The sequence below is a fragment of the Streptopelia decaocto genome (genome assembly GCF_964273445.1).
Source record: "Streptopelia decaocto genome assembly, chromosome: Z".
Lineage (NCBI taxonomy): Eukaryota > Metazoa > Chordata > Aves > Columbiformes > Columbidae > Streptopelia > Streptopelia decaocto.
Window position 1 is genome coordinate 41,499,785 of NC_138657.1, and position 15,457 is coordinate 41,515,241.

The 15,457-nt window shown below is 47.1% G+C and overlaps 1 protein-coding gene across 7 annotated transcripts in view; it reads left to right on the plus strand.

The window, feature by feature from the left end:
- The first annotated feature begins 930 nt into the window (after positions 1-930).
- The window catches only part of SLC49A3 (solute carrier family 49 member 3), a 43,657-nt gene continuing 29,130 nt past the window's right edge, over positions 931-15,457 (plus strand). For all 7 annotated transcript variants that reach the window (XR_014186310.1, XR_014186311.1, XM_082075640.1 and 4 more), the window contains exons 1-3: positions 931-1,083; positions 11,901-12,059; positions 12,963-13,182. Coding sequence is in view for 5 of the 7 variants with exons in the window: in XM_082075640.1 (XP_081931766.1) it covers positions 955-1,083; positions 11,901-12,059; positions 12,963-13,182 (508 nt within the window). In the remaining 2 variants the exon portion in view is untranslated. The remainder of the gene's footprint in view (positions 1,084-11,900; positions 12,060-12,962; positions 13,183-15,457) is intronic.

Genomic DNA, 15,457 nt, shown 5'->3' on the forward strand with positions numbered 1-15,457 from the left:
GAGAAAGACATCCAGGCACTACCAATGTCCAACCACCCTGAAGTCAAACATGTTGTTTAGGAGTTGAGGAAGATTTGCTTTATACTCTTGGCTTTTTCCCTCGCTGTGTTTTTGAGGAGATAAGAGTGTGGGTGTCTCTGCATTGAGGGAAGAAATACTGTTCTCCGCAGCATAATCAGTCATATAAAACCACCACCAAACTGTACATCCCACGGCTGCTGAAAGCCGTGTGGGTCTTGATAGCATTCCTTTATTCTCCTCTAATCCATTTTCTACTCCAGTAAGTGATCACCCTCGGGCAGGTCTGCTCCCACAGGGCTTCTTCCTCCTACTGCCACCGGTACCCTCAGCCACTGAAGCAGCCTCTCTGGCCCTGGCAAGAGTTAACAGTGACTCTTACGATAAGGTAGAGCTAGCAAGCGGGCATTAGCAATGTTTTTACTGTTGTTGTTTTAACGACAGACGGGAAACGAGAGCTTTCTGCTCCGAGCGCCTTAGCAGTCCCGTTTCGGAGCACCAGACTTCTCCCTTTGCCAAGCGTGACAGAGCACAACCGGGTCCCGGGCACCGGCAGCCAGCTCCGCGCCGCGCCCAGCAACAGCGGGAAATGACTGTCTCACGTCTTGGGGCGGCTCCGCAGGGCGCGCCCACACCGCTGCCGCACGCTGCCCGTGCCGGGTGGCGGACGGCGTCTCGAGGGGGCGGAGCGCGGGGGGGCGGTGGACCGCGGGGGGGCGGGGGAGAGGGGCGGAGCGCGGAGTGGGGGAGCGCGGGGGAGGGGCGGAGCGCGGGGAGGGGCGCGGAGCGCGGGGTGGCGGGGAGCGCGGGGGGGGGCGGGGAGCGCGGGGGGGGGCGGGGAGGGCGGGGGGGGGCGGGGAGGGCGGGGGGGGGCGGGGAGGGCGGGGGGGGGCGGGGGCGGAGCGTGTGGGCCGTGTCGAACCGAGTCGCGCCGAGATGGACGGCGCCGAGGTAGCGAGCTTGTTGGGGGAGCGTGGCCAGGGGCAACTGTTCCAGTTCAAGACCTACCGGCGGCGGTGGTTCCTGCTGGCTGTCGTGTGCCTGCTGAACTGCTCCAACGCCATGGTGAGTGCGGCGCGGAGGCGGCACCGGCCTGGCCGAGGCCCGCCGGCCGCCAGCCTACCCCGCCGCGGCGAGACGCTCCCACTGCGCGGCTCGCGGAGCCCCCACAGCCTGGAGGGCGCGGCGCGGGCCGCGAAAGGGCAGCAAGGACGCTCTTCAGGCGGGCCAAGGGCGGCCCCGAGCCGTGGGGGAAAGGACAGCCGCCAGCAGCCCCGGGGTGTCCCAGCAGCCGTGAGCGCAGGAGGAGGCGAGGTGCGGTGCAGTGCAGGTAGGGCGCTTGCCCTCTCTCGTGCCTGCTTGTGCCTGGGAGAGCAACTTTAACTGCTGCTGCTGAGAGAGGATGAGGTGACAGGGCTCACCAGAATCATAACATACCTCCATTCTCATCCTAGCAGTAGCCAGGCAACCTTCAGAACTCTACCCCAGTTCCCTGTCTCAGATCCACCCCCTTATTGCTGTCTACTACTACCTGAAAGGAGGTTGTAGCAGGGAGGGTGTTGTTCTCCCAAATAACAAGTGACAGAACAAGAGGAAATGGCCTCATGTTGCACCAGGGAAGGTTCAGACTGGATATTAGGAAAAAAATCTTCACGGAGAGAGTTGTGAAGCAGTGGAACAGGCTGCCCAAGGAAGTGGTGGCATCACCATCCCTGGAGGTATTTAAAAGGTGTATAGACAAGGTTCTTAGGGACACAGTTTAGTGCTAGAGTTACATTATGGTTGGACTCAATGATCTTGAGAGTCTCATCCAACCAAAATGATTCTATAATTCTATGATCCTTGAAGCACTAGGACTCACTTGGCACAGTGCAGAGAATCCTCAGCCTGGCCCTGCCTTAGGGACTGAATCAGCAACTCTTCCTTTTGAACTTTGTTTCCCTGGTTATGACTTCAGCCTGCACACCTCCCTTTCTGACTGGTGGGATCCTGGACACAGATGGGTGGTGATGCAGGAAAGGCAGGATGGGTCAGGAGAGTGTGTGTGATCTAGAAGAGCACAAAAGGGAGTACTACAGTGTCAAGCCAGGCTGGGATGGAGCAAAATGTATTCTGGAGCACAGATGAAATTGCTGCTAACTCCACTTGGTAGGCCATGGGGAGGAATAGAAAGTATTCAGTGTCTGTGAGGGTGACATGTTTCAAATCTAAGAAATCCTGTGGTAGAGGAGCAGGAGTTATCTCTGCTTTATTGCTGGCCTAGGACAGCAGATATATCTGTTAAGAAAAAGGAGCAGGTGGGTTTCCTTCTAGGGTCTTTTGCACCTACAGAACAGTATTGGAGTGATTCTGCTCTAAACATAATGGTATGTGAACTTCTTGTTGCCTACAGGTACTTTATTCTGAAAGACGTGAAAAAAGGAGATACCAGATCACACCACACCTATTGAACAGATTAAAACTAAGTTCAGTAATTATTGAGATAAACACATAATGTTTATCCTTACCAAGTCCTAATATGCAAGATGGAAGCCCAAATCCTTGCTCACCAAGTCATTGAGGACATTGTTGATAACTATCAGACTGACGTAGAATTATTAATGTAAATTATTCATTACCATTCTGAGAAGGCGGACTGTCTGGCAGGCACTGCAACCTGCAAACATTTAAGCCGGTAAGGAAGAATAGGTATTCCATTTTACAGGCATGCTGGAGTAAACAAATGGAAAAACATAATGAGAGTTTGGCTGTATATGGAAAAAAAAATGAGCGTGCCTTCCCAAGGCGTTCTGCAGAAAGGCAGTGTGAAGACGCATTGCTTGTGTGTAGTCACATTGGCACAGTAGCAAGAAAAAAACCCCACCCTGCTATAAGTGGACAGTAACAGCACAGATAAAGGAAGCTGTACAAAACCTTTCCAGTATGTCTTGTCAGATTTTCACTTTGCTGAAACATTAGCACTGAAACTGGATGTCCTTTCAATGCATCTGCAAGTATAACTGTGTCCTGAGTCATGTTGCTGAATACAATTTAGCCCTGAAAGTTTGTACTGTTCTGTCTGCTTGGTCTCTTGCCAAGTTCCTGACTTTACACAGTATTACTTTCCCACAGTATGAACTTGAGGTAGAAATTCATCACTTCAAAACTGGGTGCTTAATAAATATCCAAGAGTGGACATATTGTTTCTAAGCCAAAGTAAAGGTCTGGAATGGCAAGTATGCTGACATATAAAGTTGTAACCAAACATTTCCTGATGCTAATTTTTTTCCTAAATGCTCGTGATAAAAATCACATTAAAATGGAGGGGGTGTTTGAGAGGCCATGAAATCAAAGTTATTGGTTGCTGTTTAAAAATTCCAGATGGAAAGATTAATTTACCAGTTCTGTGATGTGAAAATTGCCTGGTAAGTTGTGTCCTCAATTCCTGTGCAGATGTTGTGTGCAACACTTTGTTCTATGTATTCCTCTGTCAGGCTATCTGCAAAATGCACGTAGTGAGGACTCGTGACTTTTGAATTGTTTGACTTGGAAAGAACAGATTACCTCATATGCTGGACCAGGCTTCCAGGATGATGCCTTGTATTCCCCACTCCTATCTATGTACTCATGCAGTTTTCTATTAGTAGCCTTCAGTGTCACTAAAAGTGGCAAGACAGGAGACAATCCTGAAAGGGAGAGACTGTCAGTGTCAGGAAGACAAGTTAGAAGTAACTTAACTCCAGGAAAGCACGCTTGGTCATGCAGCAAGGGCATGATGAGAAAGGAGTATTTCTTAGTTCAGTCTGGTTTAGGATTGTGAATGAGGAGGAAAAAAAAAAAAAAGCCAGGCCAGACCATTTAGTGATGAAAGGGGCAGTCTTCCCTACTTCCTCCTGCTCCACATCATCATGTGAAATCGCTTCTTTAACCAGAACACAGTGGGGTAAGTATGATGTAAGGGAGGCTTTTATGCCAACAATAAATAGCCCCTTACTTGAATCTCTGTCACTGATCTGAGCTTAAAAGCCTTTATCTCTCCCTGCTGTATGAACTGGGTACTGTCTTACCAGGGATTGGTTCACATTTCCTAAATATGGCTATTCTGGAAATTCCTAGCTGACAATGTAGTCTAAGAAATTCTTGCATTATCTTAAGGCTGTAAGTAGCCGTGAGTATAATTTACTTGCTCCCTGAAGTCCCAGGCAGCTCTCTCTTGTAGCACTATTGGTGAGGGGTGAAGTAACTATGCCTGCAGTAGCTACCCAGATTTGTTTTGTCGAGCTGATGCTGTGGGTTTGAGTGTGTTGTTTTCTTAATCTGAAGTCTGAGTGTTTTAAGAGTATTCATGGCATGCTGACAGCTGCCATAGAAGAAGACTACTGAGGCAAGTACCTCCTTCCTCATTGCCTTCTTCCTCTGAAGGTGAACAGGTGGGAACTTTGTTTTTCACAGGAGGAACTTCTTCTTGCCTTAGTGCTGGGGACAGAGAAATACACAGAAGAACGAAAGTGATGCTTCCTGTGCTATTCTGTGCTTGTCCATGTAAGCAAGCTGGAGAAGAGGGGAGCAGAGGGTTAGAGCTCGCTCATACTTGGCCAGGTGGTTCCTGACTCATGAGCAGACTTCCACCACTGTTTAGTGTACTTGGGAAAGTAAGGAGAGCTGTACAAGTGGAGACTGGGATGTTCTAGGGCTGGGGGCACAGGCTCCTTGTCCACACCTGTCTGCTGCTTCGACACAGCTGCTGCTGCTGCCTGGCTGTTGTGTCCTGCTTGCCCTCCTGAGAGCTGTAGAGGCTAGAAGTGACATCTAGGCAAGGATCTGACCTTTCTGAAGATCACACCTCTGTCCTTACTTCCTAGGCTGCTGTGCCAGCATAAGTCTTTTCAGTTGAGGCCAGGGGCTGTTTGCTTCCAGACTGTGTGGCCCTTTTGACGTTGAAGATGAGGAGTCTGTTGTAAGGTCTTCATTAGCTGGGGCTCAGGGGAGGCAGAGGCAGCCTGTGCATCTTTGAAACACATTGTACATGACCTTCAAAGCAGTGTTTGAGTGCATGCTGGGACTGGAAGAGCTGCTGCCTAAGTGAAGCAGAAGGTTATGTTTCAACTAAGTATTCCTCCTTGGCTCCTTTTTAGGCTGGACATACGAGGTATTACAGGGGTATTGCTACATTATGCACAGCTATGCAGTAAGCCAGACAGTGAAGAGCACTCCATTTGGCAGCCTTTGCTAGCTGATACCACCACTGACATGGCAAGTGGCCTGATTTCCACCCTGCCTGATTGCATGCCCTTGCCATTCTGCAAATGATTTTACTTTTCACTTTTAAAACCTTGATTTGTTGGTGAGGAGGGTAGACATTGGTTTAACAGCTTGCCTTTCAAGAAAAACAACATTTTTGCTACGGCTTCTGACAGTTGGGCTCTCTTGGAATGGGTGGAGGGAAACAGTCCTGCAGGTGAAATAGGTCCTGGAGAGTCTGTGTGGGAGTGAAAACAGTAAAGACAGTAGGGTGGAGGAGCTGAACTCCAAGTAAATGGAGATAGAAGGGGAATGAGAGCAGGAGGAAAAGTAGAGGGTTAGGGCTCATTCTGTATGGAAGAGGGCTGGATCCGTGTCTGAGAATGCCTTAAGGGTTTACAAGGTATCAGGAAGAGCAACAAATAAGCTTAGAAATGGGGGCAACATGAGAACTGCTGTAACCTGTTCGTGGTTACAGGAGTGCCCAAGCAGGTGCGCAATTAATGGGGAAGGGAGCAGGCAGTCTCTGGGAGGTGGTGGAGAAGAGAAACAAAAATGTCAGCTAGAGAAAGTTAAAGCAAAGGGAGGGAGAGCTGAAAGTGGAGCCAGTACTCTTCCAACATCAGTACTGGTCAGATGGTTTGCCTTTCAGTGCACTTGCTTTCACTGGTGGTCCCACATGCTCCATTATTAAAGGGGGAATGGAGGGGGCTTTCCTGTAATTGAGAGCTTTGTGTGGAAAGTATTCCTGTCCTTTTCTTCTAGTGATGGGACATGGTTACCCAATCAGTCAGCTGCATGCTGAAAGCAGTAGGACCTGCAGCTGTACTCCAGTGCAAGCCAGAATAGGCTTGTGGGCCTTCAGGAGACCTTCTGTCCTCTTCATCAGTTGCTATGCTGACTGTGTAGAGCACAAGTGTTTACAGTGAACAAAGCGTACTGAGGTATCACTTCCTGCGCTGGAGCTTTTGCTGTCTCTAAACTCAGAAATCACAGTGAGATGAACATACTTCTAAGGCTTTAGCTCAGGAGTGTGGGAACTACAGTTCCTGCATTTGGAGAAGAAATGGTGTATGTTATTACAGCAGCTGTTTCAACATCTTGCTAGATGCATATCTGAAGGGAGAGAAAAGTCCATCCCAAATGCTGAAGGATCGAATACTATGGTCTACAACATAAGTGACCATGGCCAATGATACTGGATTATACTGCAGTGGAATCTGTCATTTGAGAACAAATAATGCCAAATCTGTGAGGTAATGCTGGGAGGTGAGTTTTGCCATGTATGAGGGGTTTGGGATCACAAAGCCATTGTGGTCATTTGGTGTTCAAATGCAAGAGTCCCTGTGCTTGAGTGGCTCTGCATGGGCTTCTGTGTAAATGACGTGACCTAACTATGCCATGGTCCAAAGAGTGGACTCCTGCTGACCTCCAGCATCATCTACTCCAAGCAGCCCAGCTGTATTCTGCTGTGGGGACTGCACAAGGTGACTGTTGAGCAGTCAGGATGTGAGACTTTGAGCTGGGTGCATTTGAAGCCTTAAAGACAAGGCATTCTTGAACTGTGGAGTTCCAAGCTGGGAATTTTGTCAAAGTTTGCTAAAAGGCTTTGGTTTATTGTAGCTCTGACAAGGATCAGGAGGTACACAGGCCATAGTGGGTGAATGGAAATTGCTTATAGAATAATAGAATCATACGATGTCCTCGGTTGAAAGGCACCTACAAGGGTCATCGAGTCCAACTCCTGTCCCTGCATATGACAACTCCACAGTTCACAGCTTTTGTCTGAGGGTGTTGTCCAGTCTCTTCTTGAACACTGTCAGGCTTGGGACTGGGACACCTCCTTAGGGAGCCTGTTCCAGTGCTCCACCACCCTCTGGGTGAAGAACCTTTTCCTAATATCCAACCTAAACCTCCCCTGGAACATCTTCCTGCCATTCACTTGGGTTCTGTCATTGGTCACTAAAGAGAAGAGTTCGGTGCCTACCTTTCCTCCTCCCCTTGTGAGGAAGGTGTAGACCACAATGAGGTCTACCCTCTCTCTTCTCCAGGCTGAACAAACCAAGTGACTTTAGCCGCTCATACAGTTTCCTCTCCAAACCCTTCACCAACTTTGTAGCCCTCTTCTGGACACCCTCCGGTAGCTTTATATCCTTTTTATCCTGTGGCACCCAGAACTGCACACAGTGCTCCAGGTGAGGCCGCACCACTGCAGAGCAGAGCAGGAAAATCACCTCTCTCACCCGGCTGGCAATGCTGTGCTTGATGCACCCAGGACACGGTTGGCCCTCTTGGCTGCCAGGGCTCATATTGAACTTACCATTGACCAGAACCCCCAGATCCCTCTCCGTGGAGCTGCTTTCCAGCATCTCATCCCCCAGTCTGTATGTAGAACCAGGCTTGCCATGTCCCAGCTGCAAAATCCAGTGCTTGCTCTTGTTGATCTTCATGTGGTTGGTGTTTGCCCAGCTCTTCAGTTTGTCTAGATCCCTCTGCAGGGCCTCTCTGCCCTCGAGAGTGTCAACAGCTGCTCCCAATTTTGTGTCATCAGCAAACTTGCTAACCAGTCCCTCAAGTCCTTTGTCTAAGTCATTTATAAAGACATTGAAAGTACTGGCCCTAAGATGGATTCCTGCAGAACCCCACTAATCGCTGCTCACCAGCCTGACTTAACCCCATTTACTATAACCCTTTGAGCCTGGCCTGTCAGCCAATTGCTCACCCACTGTATTGTGTCTTTATCCAGTGGTATGCTGGACATCTTGTCCAGGAGGATACTGTGAGAGACTGTATCAAAGGCTTTACTGAAATCCAAGAAGATCATGTCAACAGGACTTGGTTGACTAGGTGGGTAACCTTGTTGTAGAATGGAATTAAGTTAGTCAGGCAAGACTTTCCCCTCATGAACCTGTGCTGGCTGAGACCAATGACTGTGTTGTCATTCAGATGTTTTTCAAAAACTCCCAGAACAATCCTCTCCAGGAGCAGTAGTGAGACCGACAGGCCTGTAGTTGCTGGGCTCATCCTTGTTGCCTTTCTTGTAGATTGGGCCAACGTTTGCCAGCTTCCAGTCTTCCAGGACCTCTCCAGATTCCCAAGAGTGTTGAAAAATCCCATCAGGCCCCGTTGACTTTTAGGGATCTAGCTGGAGTAGCAGATCCCATACAAGTTCTGGATTGATTGGGAGTTTATTATTCTCGCAGCCATGGTGTTCTAAGCCAGGGTTATGTGGGCCCCCAAGTCCCTCATCAGTGTTGAACACCGAGGTGAAGAACACATTAAACATCTCAGCTTTGTCTATGTCCCTATTAATAAGGTGACCATGTTCATCAGTTAATGGGCCAATGTTATTTCTAGCTTGCCTTTTGCCATTAATGTATTTTTAAAATCCTTTTTTATTGTCCTTCACAGTACTGGCCAGCTTCAATTCTAGTTGAGCTTTGGCCGCATGCATTTCCTCCCTACGATGGCGAGCAGCATCTCTGAGTCCTCCCATGTTGCCTGACCTAGTCATGTCAGAAAGAGATGTTGACAAGGGGCTGTACTCTCTCAGTTCTGCTGTTGTGACATCTATTGAGCATCCAGAGGAGCACACGTGAACATGAACATAGCAATGCAATGTGTAACAGACCCCTTGATGCCTTCTGCGCCATACACTAAGGCTCTAGATCTGTGTGGCTACACAGCCAGTGGAGCTGAATGCAGCTTGATCAGACCACAATGGTGTATTTCCACAAAGTGAGGCTTGTGCAGGGACTGAATAAGTGGGTAGACAACCCTGCAAGGACAGAGGTGTCTGTCTGTTTCCTTTATCTATCCCAGGGGCAGCCACCTTTTTTGACATGCTATAACCCTGCACATTATCTCTCTTTCCCTCCCTGTATCTGTCACCATGAGCTACAGTGGGGAGCTTTGTTACTGACGTTGGGGTGCAAAACCTGAGTTAAGACAATGGCCCCCGGGGAGTGAAAGAGAGGGAAACCTCTCCCAGTCTCCATTTTGTGTCTTCAGAGGTTACAAGACTTATACCTCACCAGGGAAGGATGGCATCATCCTCATCACCTTCTGCCTGAGGGGGCGTGTATCATGGCAGTCCCTGCATAAATACCAGCCTTCGCAGTGCAGAGTTTCAGAAACAACATGTAGGATAAGGGCTTTAGCTCCCAGCAGAAGAGCTTGCTAACTACTGTAGATGAAGTCATGATAGCTGGGAAAAAACAAAAGCAGCAGGTGGCATACTGACTTGCTTAACATGGCAATTTCCCTGTGTTAGTGAAATCTCAAAGTGCCATCTCTTTGTTGCAGGGGCATTTGGCAGCCACTTAGACCAGAGATACAGCTCGAGCTCCATTGCCCAGTTCTTAATTTTTCTGTTAGAGCAACACATGGTAAACAAATCCTGCCAGAGGCAGAAACATGTTGCTTCTCTCCAGACCCATGAAGAAACCCACTTCCTATTCTGAAGAACAAACTCAGGCTGCAAATTCCCACCTTCTGTGCTCTCACGCATATACGCTAGAACTGGAACTCTTGCTCAGGGCAGAAATACAGGGCAACCCAGATGCTTGGTTTTAGCAGGTCTAATGGAAATATGCTGGAGTGCTTAATGTTTACAGCCACTGAACACAAAATCCTGTACTCTAGCTTGTGGCATCATTCTCCTAATTATGTTGTGCATGCATGAGCTTCTTGTGTGGTGGGTCAGGGAGGTGAAAATTTACCTGAAGCTGGCTTACAAAATGTGTCATCTCTTTAATTACACTGTTTCCTGGTACAGTGTTTCATCACCACCACCCCTACCTGGAAGGCAGTGAGGAACTGATAACTACTGTTGCTGGAAATACACAGCTGGGTTTTGTTTAGCATCGATTTAGCATCCCATAATCAAACTAGTGCCTTAGTGATGCTGGTAACATTCAGACAATTAGATTAGCATTAAACATTTCAATTCCCACCCCAGACTGATGGAAATCAATTCTGGAAAAACAAAGGTGGGTGAAATTTCTTCCTGAGACAAGGTGATAACATCATTCCACTATTTTGTATTATTTAAAGGAATCGTTATTATAAAAAGCTCATTTTATTAGAAGTCTACTGCAAGTTTCTCAGTGGTCTAGAATAGCATCCTTGTTGTCTAACAAGAGTATAATTTCCTTCAGCACCCAGCATTTTCATCCACCTGATTGCAGAAGCTGAGTAAACCAGATCCACCCCCTGCCAGACCTTTTACTGATCCACTGATCCCACCTGGATGTGTCTGAACCCAGCATGGTGATGTGAGCTTTGTGTTGAATGCAGGAGATCTGGCATGTCAGGTCCTTTCAGAGAAGAGAAAAGGACTGGTGCTAGGAGTCCTTGCTAGGACACTAATAATGCATTCAAAACTTCTCTGTAACTGCCATTTACTCATTGCATGCTTACTGGGAGAAAAGCTTAGCTAAACAATGATTTGCATGTGGCTATTCTCACACAATGACGCTAAGAAGGAAAGTGCATCCTGCCTTCTGCTTTCATTTAATGCGGTAGTTTTTATGGTTTCTGACATGTGTGAAGTAAACAGGAACACTGGAAATAACAAATAGCGAAGTGTAGGAACATACCCTCCTCTGAGGTTACTGGAGCCCTCTTTCAGTTACACATGAGCGCTGCAGCTCATGCTGTCTGCAGGATGCAGTCTGTGAAGAGGAAGCTTGTGATGGCAGAGAGGGGTACCTGGAAAGAGATAGTGGCTAGTAAACTATATATGAAGTTTTTGTTCACATTTCTGCAAACTTTTATTATCTTGAGTACTCAGCAGCTGCAAGATCATCTCTAATGGTGCAATTGCTTACATCTACATTATTGACACCTATTCTCAGGTTAGGCTACTCTTTCTGAAAAGCACCAGAGAGGGAATCTTCTCAAAGGATCCACAGAAATATCCCTCAGTTTGGGGCAGAACCCTCATTTCTTTCTTGTGAGCATGATTTCAGGACCAGATTTTAGCAAAACAGAAACAGACGGCAGCCTTATGAAACGAGCGCCTAAAAGAAGGTTTAAATAAGTATTTTAATATGTGGCACTGGAAGGAAAATATAGGTACTTATTAAAGTATATCTATGTTTCCCTGTTATATGTTTTGAATATATTGAATAACGCAGATTTGTGTCTGTCTTGGCTGACATGTAGCAAAGTTGTTCTTAAAAAGCCACATCCAGGGGTACCAATGCAACCTTAAATACCAGTCTGAGATTAGGAGACTCTTAGTTGCAGAGAGGAGATGGCAGCCTCTGTTTTGTTTACACTTATGTAGAAAGATTGCTTGTGGTTTATGTCAGGTAAGTAAGTGTATCAGGGGCCAACATGTTCAAACTGGGGAAGGAAAAAGTTCCTGACCTCTGCTTCTGCCAGCTCCCAGCAGCAAGACTAGGGAATTGGGGATGAGGCAGTGAAATGAATGGGAGCTCTAGGCCAAGATAATGATGAAATCAGTGGCAAAATAGTCCTAGCATGAGTAACTGCAGACACCGGAGGTTTGAATTTTTATTACCAGACATCCTAATTTCAAGCAGAGATTAAGATAGTGAGCCCCTTCACAACTTAGTTAAGGCAGTCTGAGGCGATGCTGAATTTGGAGATGTGGAGATGTTCATGCTTACCTGTCTTTGCTTTCTACTCTGCAGCAATGGCTGACATTTGCTCCAGTGGCTGATAAGACAGCTGCCTACTTCCACATTTCCCTGGAGACGGTCAACTGGCTCTCAATTGTGTACCTCCTCATCTCGATCCCATTTGGTCTGGTGGCAACATGGGTTCTTGACAGCGTGGGGCTCAGATGTTCTGTGAGTTGAACTGTATTATTTTGCTGAGGGTGTTTCACCTAGAGATAGCAGTGCACCAAGCACTAAAATGCATACTGTGAATGGGAGTCTTGCCAAGTGTTGCAGAGGAGGAGCATGTTATAAGCTCTGTCCTAATTCAGTAATAGCTGTCACATCACCTTTTGAGGTGGGAAGCAGTGGGAGAAGTCAGAATAATGTTGCATCCTTACTTGCCTTTTCCTGCTTCAGTTGTTGTTGTCTTAGCCATCTGGCAGAGACAGATCCTCTGAGCTGACTCTGTGAAGAGCTTGCTTCAATTGGGTAGGGTTTGATATGGAAAAGCTATTTTGTATGCAGGGACAGTTTAAGGAGCAGCAGGGCAGGGTACAAGCAATGGACTCCTGTCAGCTCAGAGCTTGGTCTGTGCAGCTTGGGATATCTACACAGTATTCCTAGGAGGATGAGTGTTGTGGAGTGTGACACTGAAACACTAGCATGCTAGTGGTATAGAAGAGCATCCGTATGCTGGATGATTCATTGCCATGATCTTTGGATTGTGATAGCAAAATATGACAGTGACACAAACTTGCAAATAGAGTGTAATTAGTGAACTTTGGATTTCTCATCAATTCCATCTGCTGTCTCGCATAAGCTTCCTGTGGTGTAGTTCTTATTTGGGCCAGGACTGCCACCTTGCACCTTGCTCTCTAAGAAGACTGGTAAACTCACTCACTGTTGGATCAGGAGCATCTTGCAGTGGCCTGAAGGGGTGGGTGTGATCTGCAGACAACTTTCCATGCAGTGATTACTGACATCCAGTGTCTCCTGTAGTACATCTGAGACCCTGCTCATGCTACTCTGTTGCATTAAGTTCTGCCCTTCAGATTTCAGCACACAAACCCTGGCTGTTTCTGCTTGTTGCAGGTGATCCTGAGCACATGGCTGAACATGACAGGTAGCATCATCCGGATATTCAGCGTCCTGAACTTCCTGAGTTTGGGTTCCCAGAATTACTGGTACCTATTTATTGGGCAATGCTTCTGTGCACTGGCACAGCCCCTTGTCATCTTTTCACCAACAAAACTGGCAGCACTATGGTTCCCAGACCACCAGAGAGCAACAGCAAATATGATCGCATCAATGTGTAAGTGATAGCTGCAAAGTAATATTGCTGCCTCCCAGAACTTGCTAGTCTTTGTTTACCTCTCAGAGGCAGCAGGCAGAGGAAACCCTCTGTCCTACAGCCATTTGGCTCTGCAAACACAGCTCTGCCCAAGAGTCTCATGGCCATGTGCAATAAACCAGTGCCTTCAAGGCAAGATAGGCAGGCATTTCCATGCTGGAGAGCAAGCAGTGGGCCTTAGGAACAAGGTGCAAGATTTGAGGTAAGCCACCAAAGCTCCCAACCTTCTTCCTCTCTACCATGAAAGGTGATTGTCTTTGCCTAAATATCATAGAGGCTGAAGACAGCCCTCAGCGTTATTGGATCTAAAGTCTATAGTGGCCTTAATTCTGCAGCTTTTTAGGGAGCTGTCTAAATCGCATGTGATGCCAGTCATCACAGTTGCCAAATTCTGTATCTGGATAGAGGTGGGAGTGCTGCAGCAGTTTTGTCCACTAGGTCATCCAGTAGCAAGGCTGAGCATGTATTCTCAGTTTGTATGTGTACACAGACAGGTAAAATATACTCAGCTGTTCACACAAACATGTTTGGGGATGCTAAATGCCTTGGAGTTGTGGGGAAAATGGCAGTATAGGAGTACCCCTATACAGCTTTCCCAATGCTGCTGCAAACCCAGAGCATGGGCACTCTTGCTCAGCAAAAATGGATTTATGGTGTCAGAACAAATGCATTTTTTTTGCAGTGCCTTCCCTAGAATAAGGTGGATCTGACAGCTCATCTTTTTTCCCAGGGCTGAGATAGACCTTCATATTCCTTGCTGGAGATGGAGGTCTGTTGTCAGTATGGTGAAATGCAAACACTTACCAGGGGCCAAGGGCACTTGGTTCTTCACTGCCCTGAAGGACCCCAGCCTGCAGACAACTTATTCTTTTTAAGTGAGAGAGCAGCCAGAACAGCCAAAAAGCATTTCTTTCACATAGTGTCCTCAGTCCTTACAGAACCAAATGGATCTAAGTATGGGAAAGAATAAAACTGAATAGCAAGGAACAGTGGAAACCCAAGACCTGAAGCCATTCAGTCTGTGGCGTGTTGAGAAATCACTGTGAGGACTGAATGGACTGTGATTATTATCTGCTACACCACCTGCATATTACTCTGTAGAGGGCTTCCATTAATAATATTTGGTTACATCCATTACTGTCTTCTGTATAAAATCAGGATTTCATTTCAAGAAAATTTACGTGTTGCCTAGAAGGAGCATCTGCCACAGGCCTGGTCATTTACTCCAGTGGTTAATTACCTCATTGGCAAATGTCTACATGTTACTTCTTGTCTTGCTCCTTATACCCGAGCTATTTAGTCTTGTTGCACCTGTTTGTCTGGTAGTTATGGACAAGGTGACCTCTCCTTTGTCTAGAAAGACTGAACAGGTCCAATGCAGTTACTTTACAAGTGCATTTCCCCTTGCCTCTTTCCATGTGTCTCCACGTATGCTTATTGCTCACATGAACTTTTTCTCTCAACTTGTTCTACTTTATCAATACCTGTTTCCTGTGTTAATGCCAGAGCAGCACTCAACATTGCAGTACTGTTTGTATCAGTGCTGCACACAGAAACTGGTCCTACAGGCTCCTGTCAGTATCCTCACAGCTCCTGTTAGTGCCTCTGGGTAGGCTTCTCTGTTCTTGTGTGCAGACAAAAATGGACTTTGCACCCAGGATACTGCTGAGCAGCTGAAATCACTATGGCTCCAGCTGTGCTCTGGAGTATCATATCTTAGTCCTCCCATCACTTGTAGAGACTTACAGAGAAGCAGTGCAGAGCCAAGGACTGATCCTGTTTGAAGACCATGAGAAATTTTCCTGTGTCAGGAGAAGGGCAGCTTCTTTGAGTCCACTGAAGTGGCCTCTGCTTCATCCATGAGATTCTTCATTTACTGTGGTCTGTCAACATGTAATTTTTTGCACCTTGCAGAGTTTTAGTGCATCGGCGTCACTGTCCACAAAACACGCAGCCCAGCTGCAGAGTACTGCAAGCTAATCCACCAGGACCTCTGGACCATAATGTACAATTAATTAACTCCAGTGGACTTTCCATTCTTAGGATAAGAAGAGAAGGGATATGAGCCTAGGAAGCAAAGGCAGCTGAAACCCTGTAATTACTCAGATAGTCTCACTTCGTCTTTTCAAATTTAGCCCAATTTAGCCCCTCACCTATACTTTCTGGAACTGCTTCAGCATACTTATATTTCATGGAAACACCTGACAGCAGTTTTCCGTCAGTCTGCTACAATGCC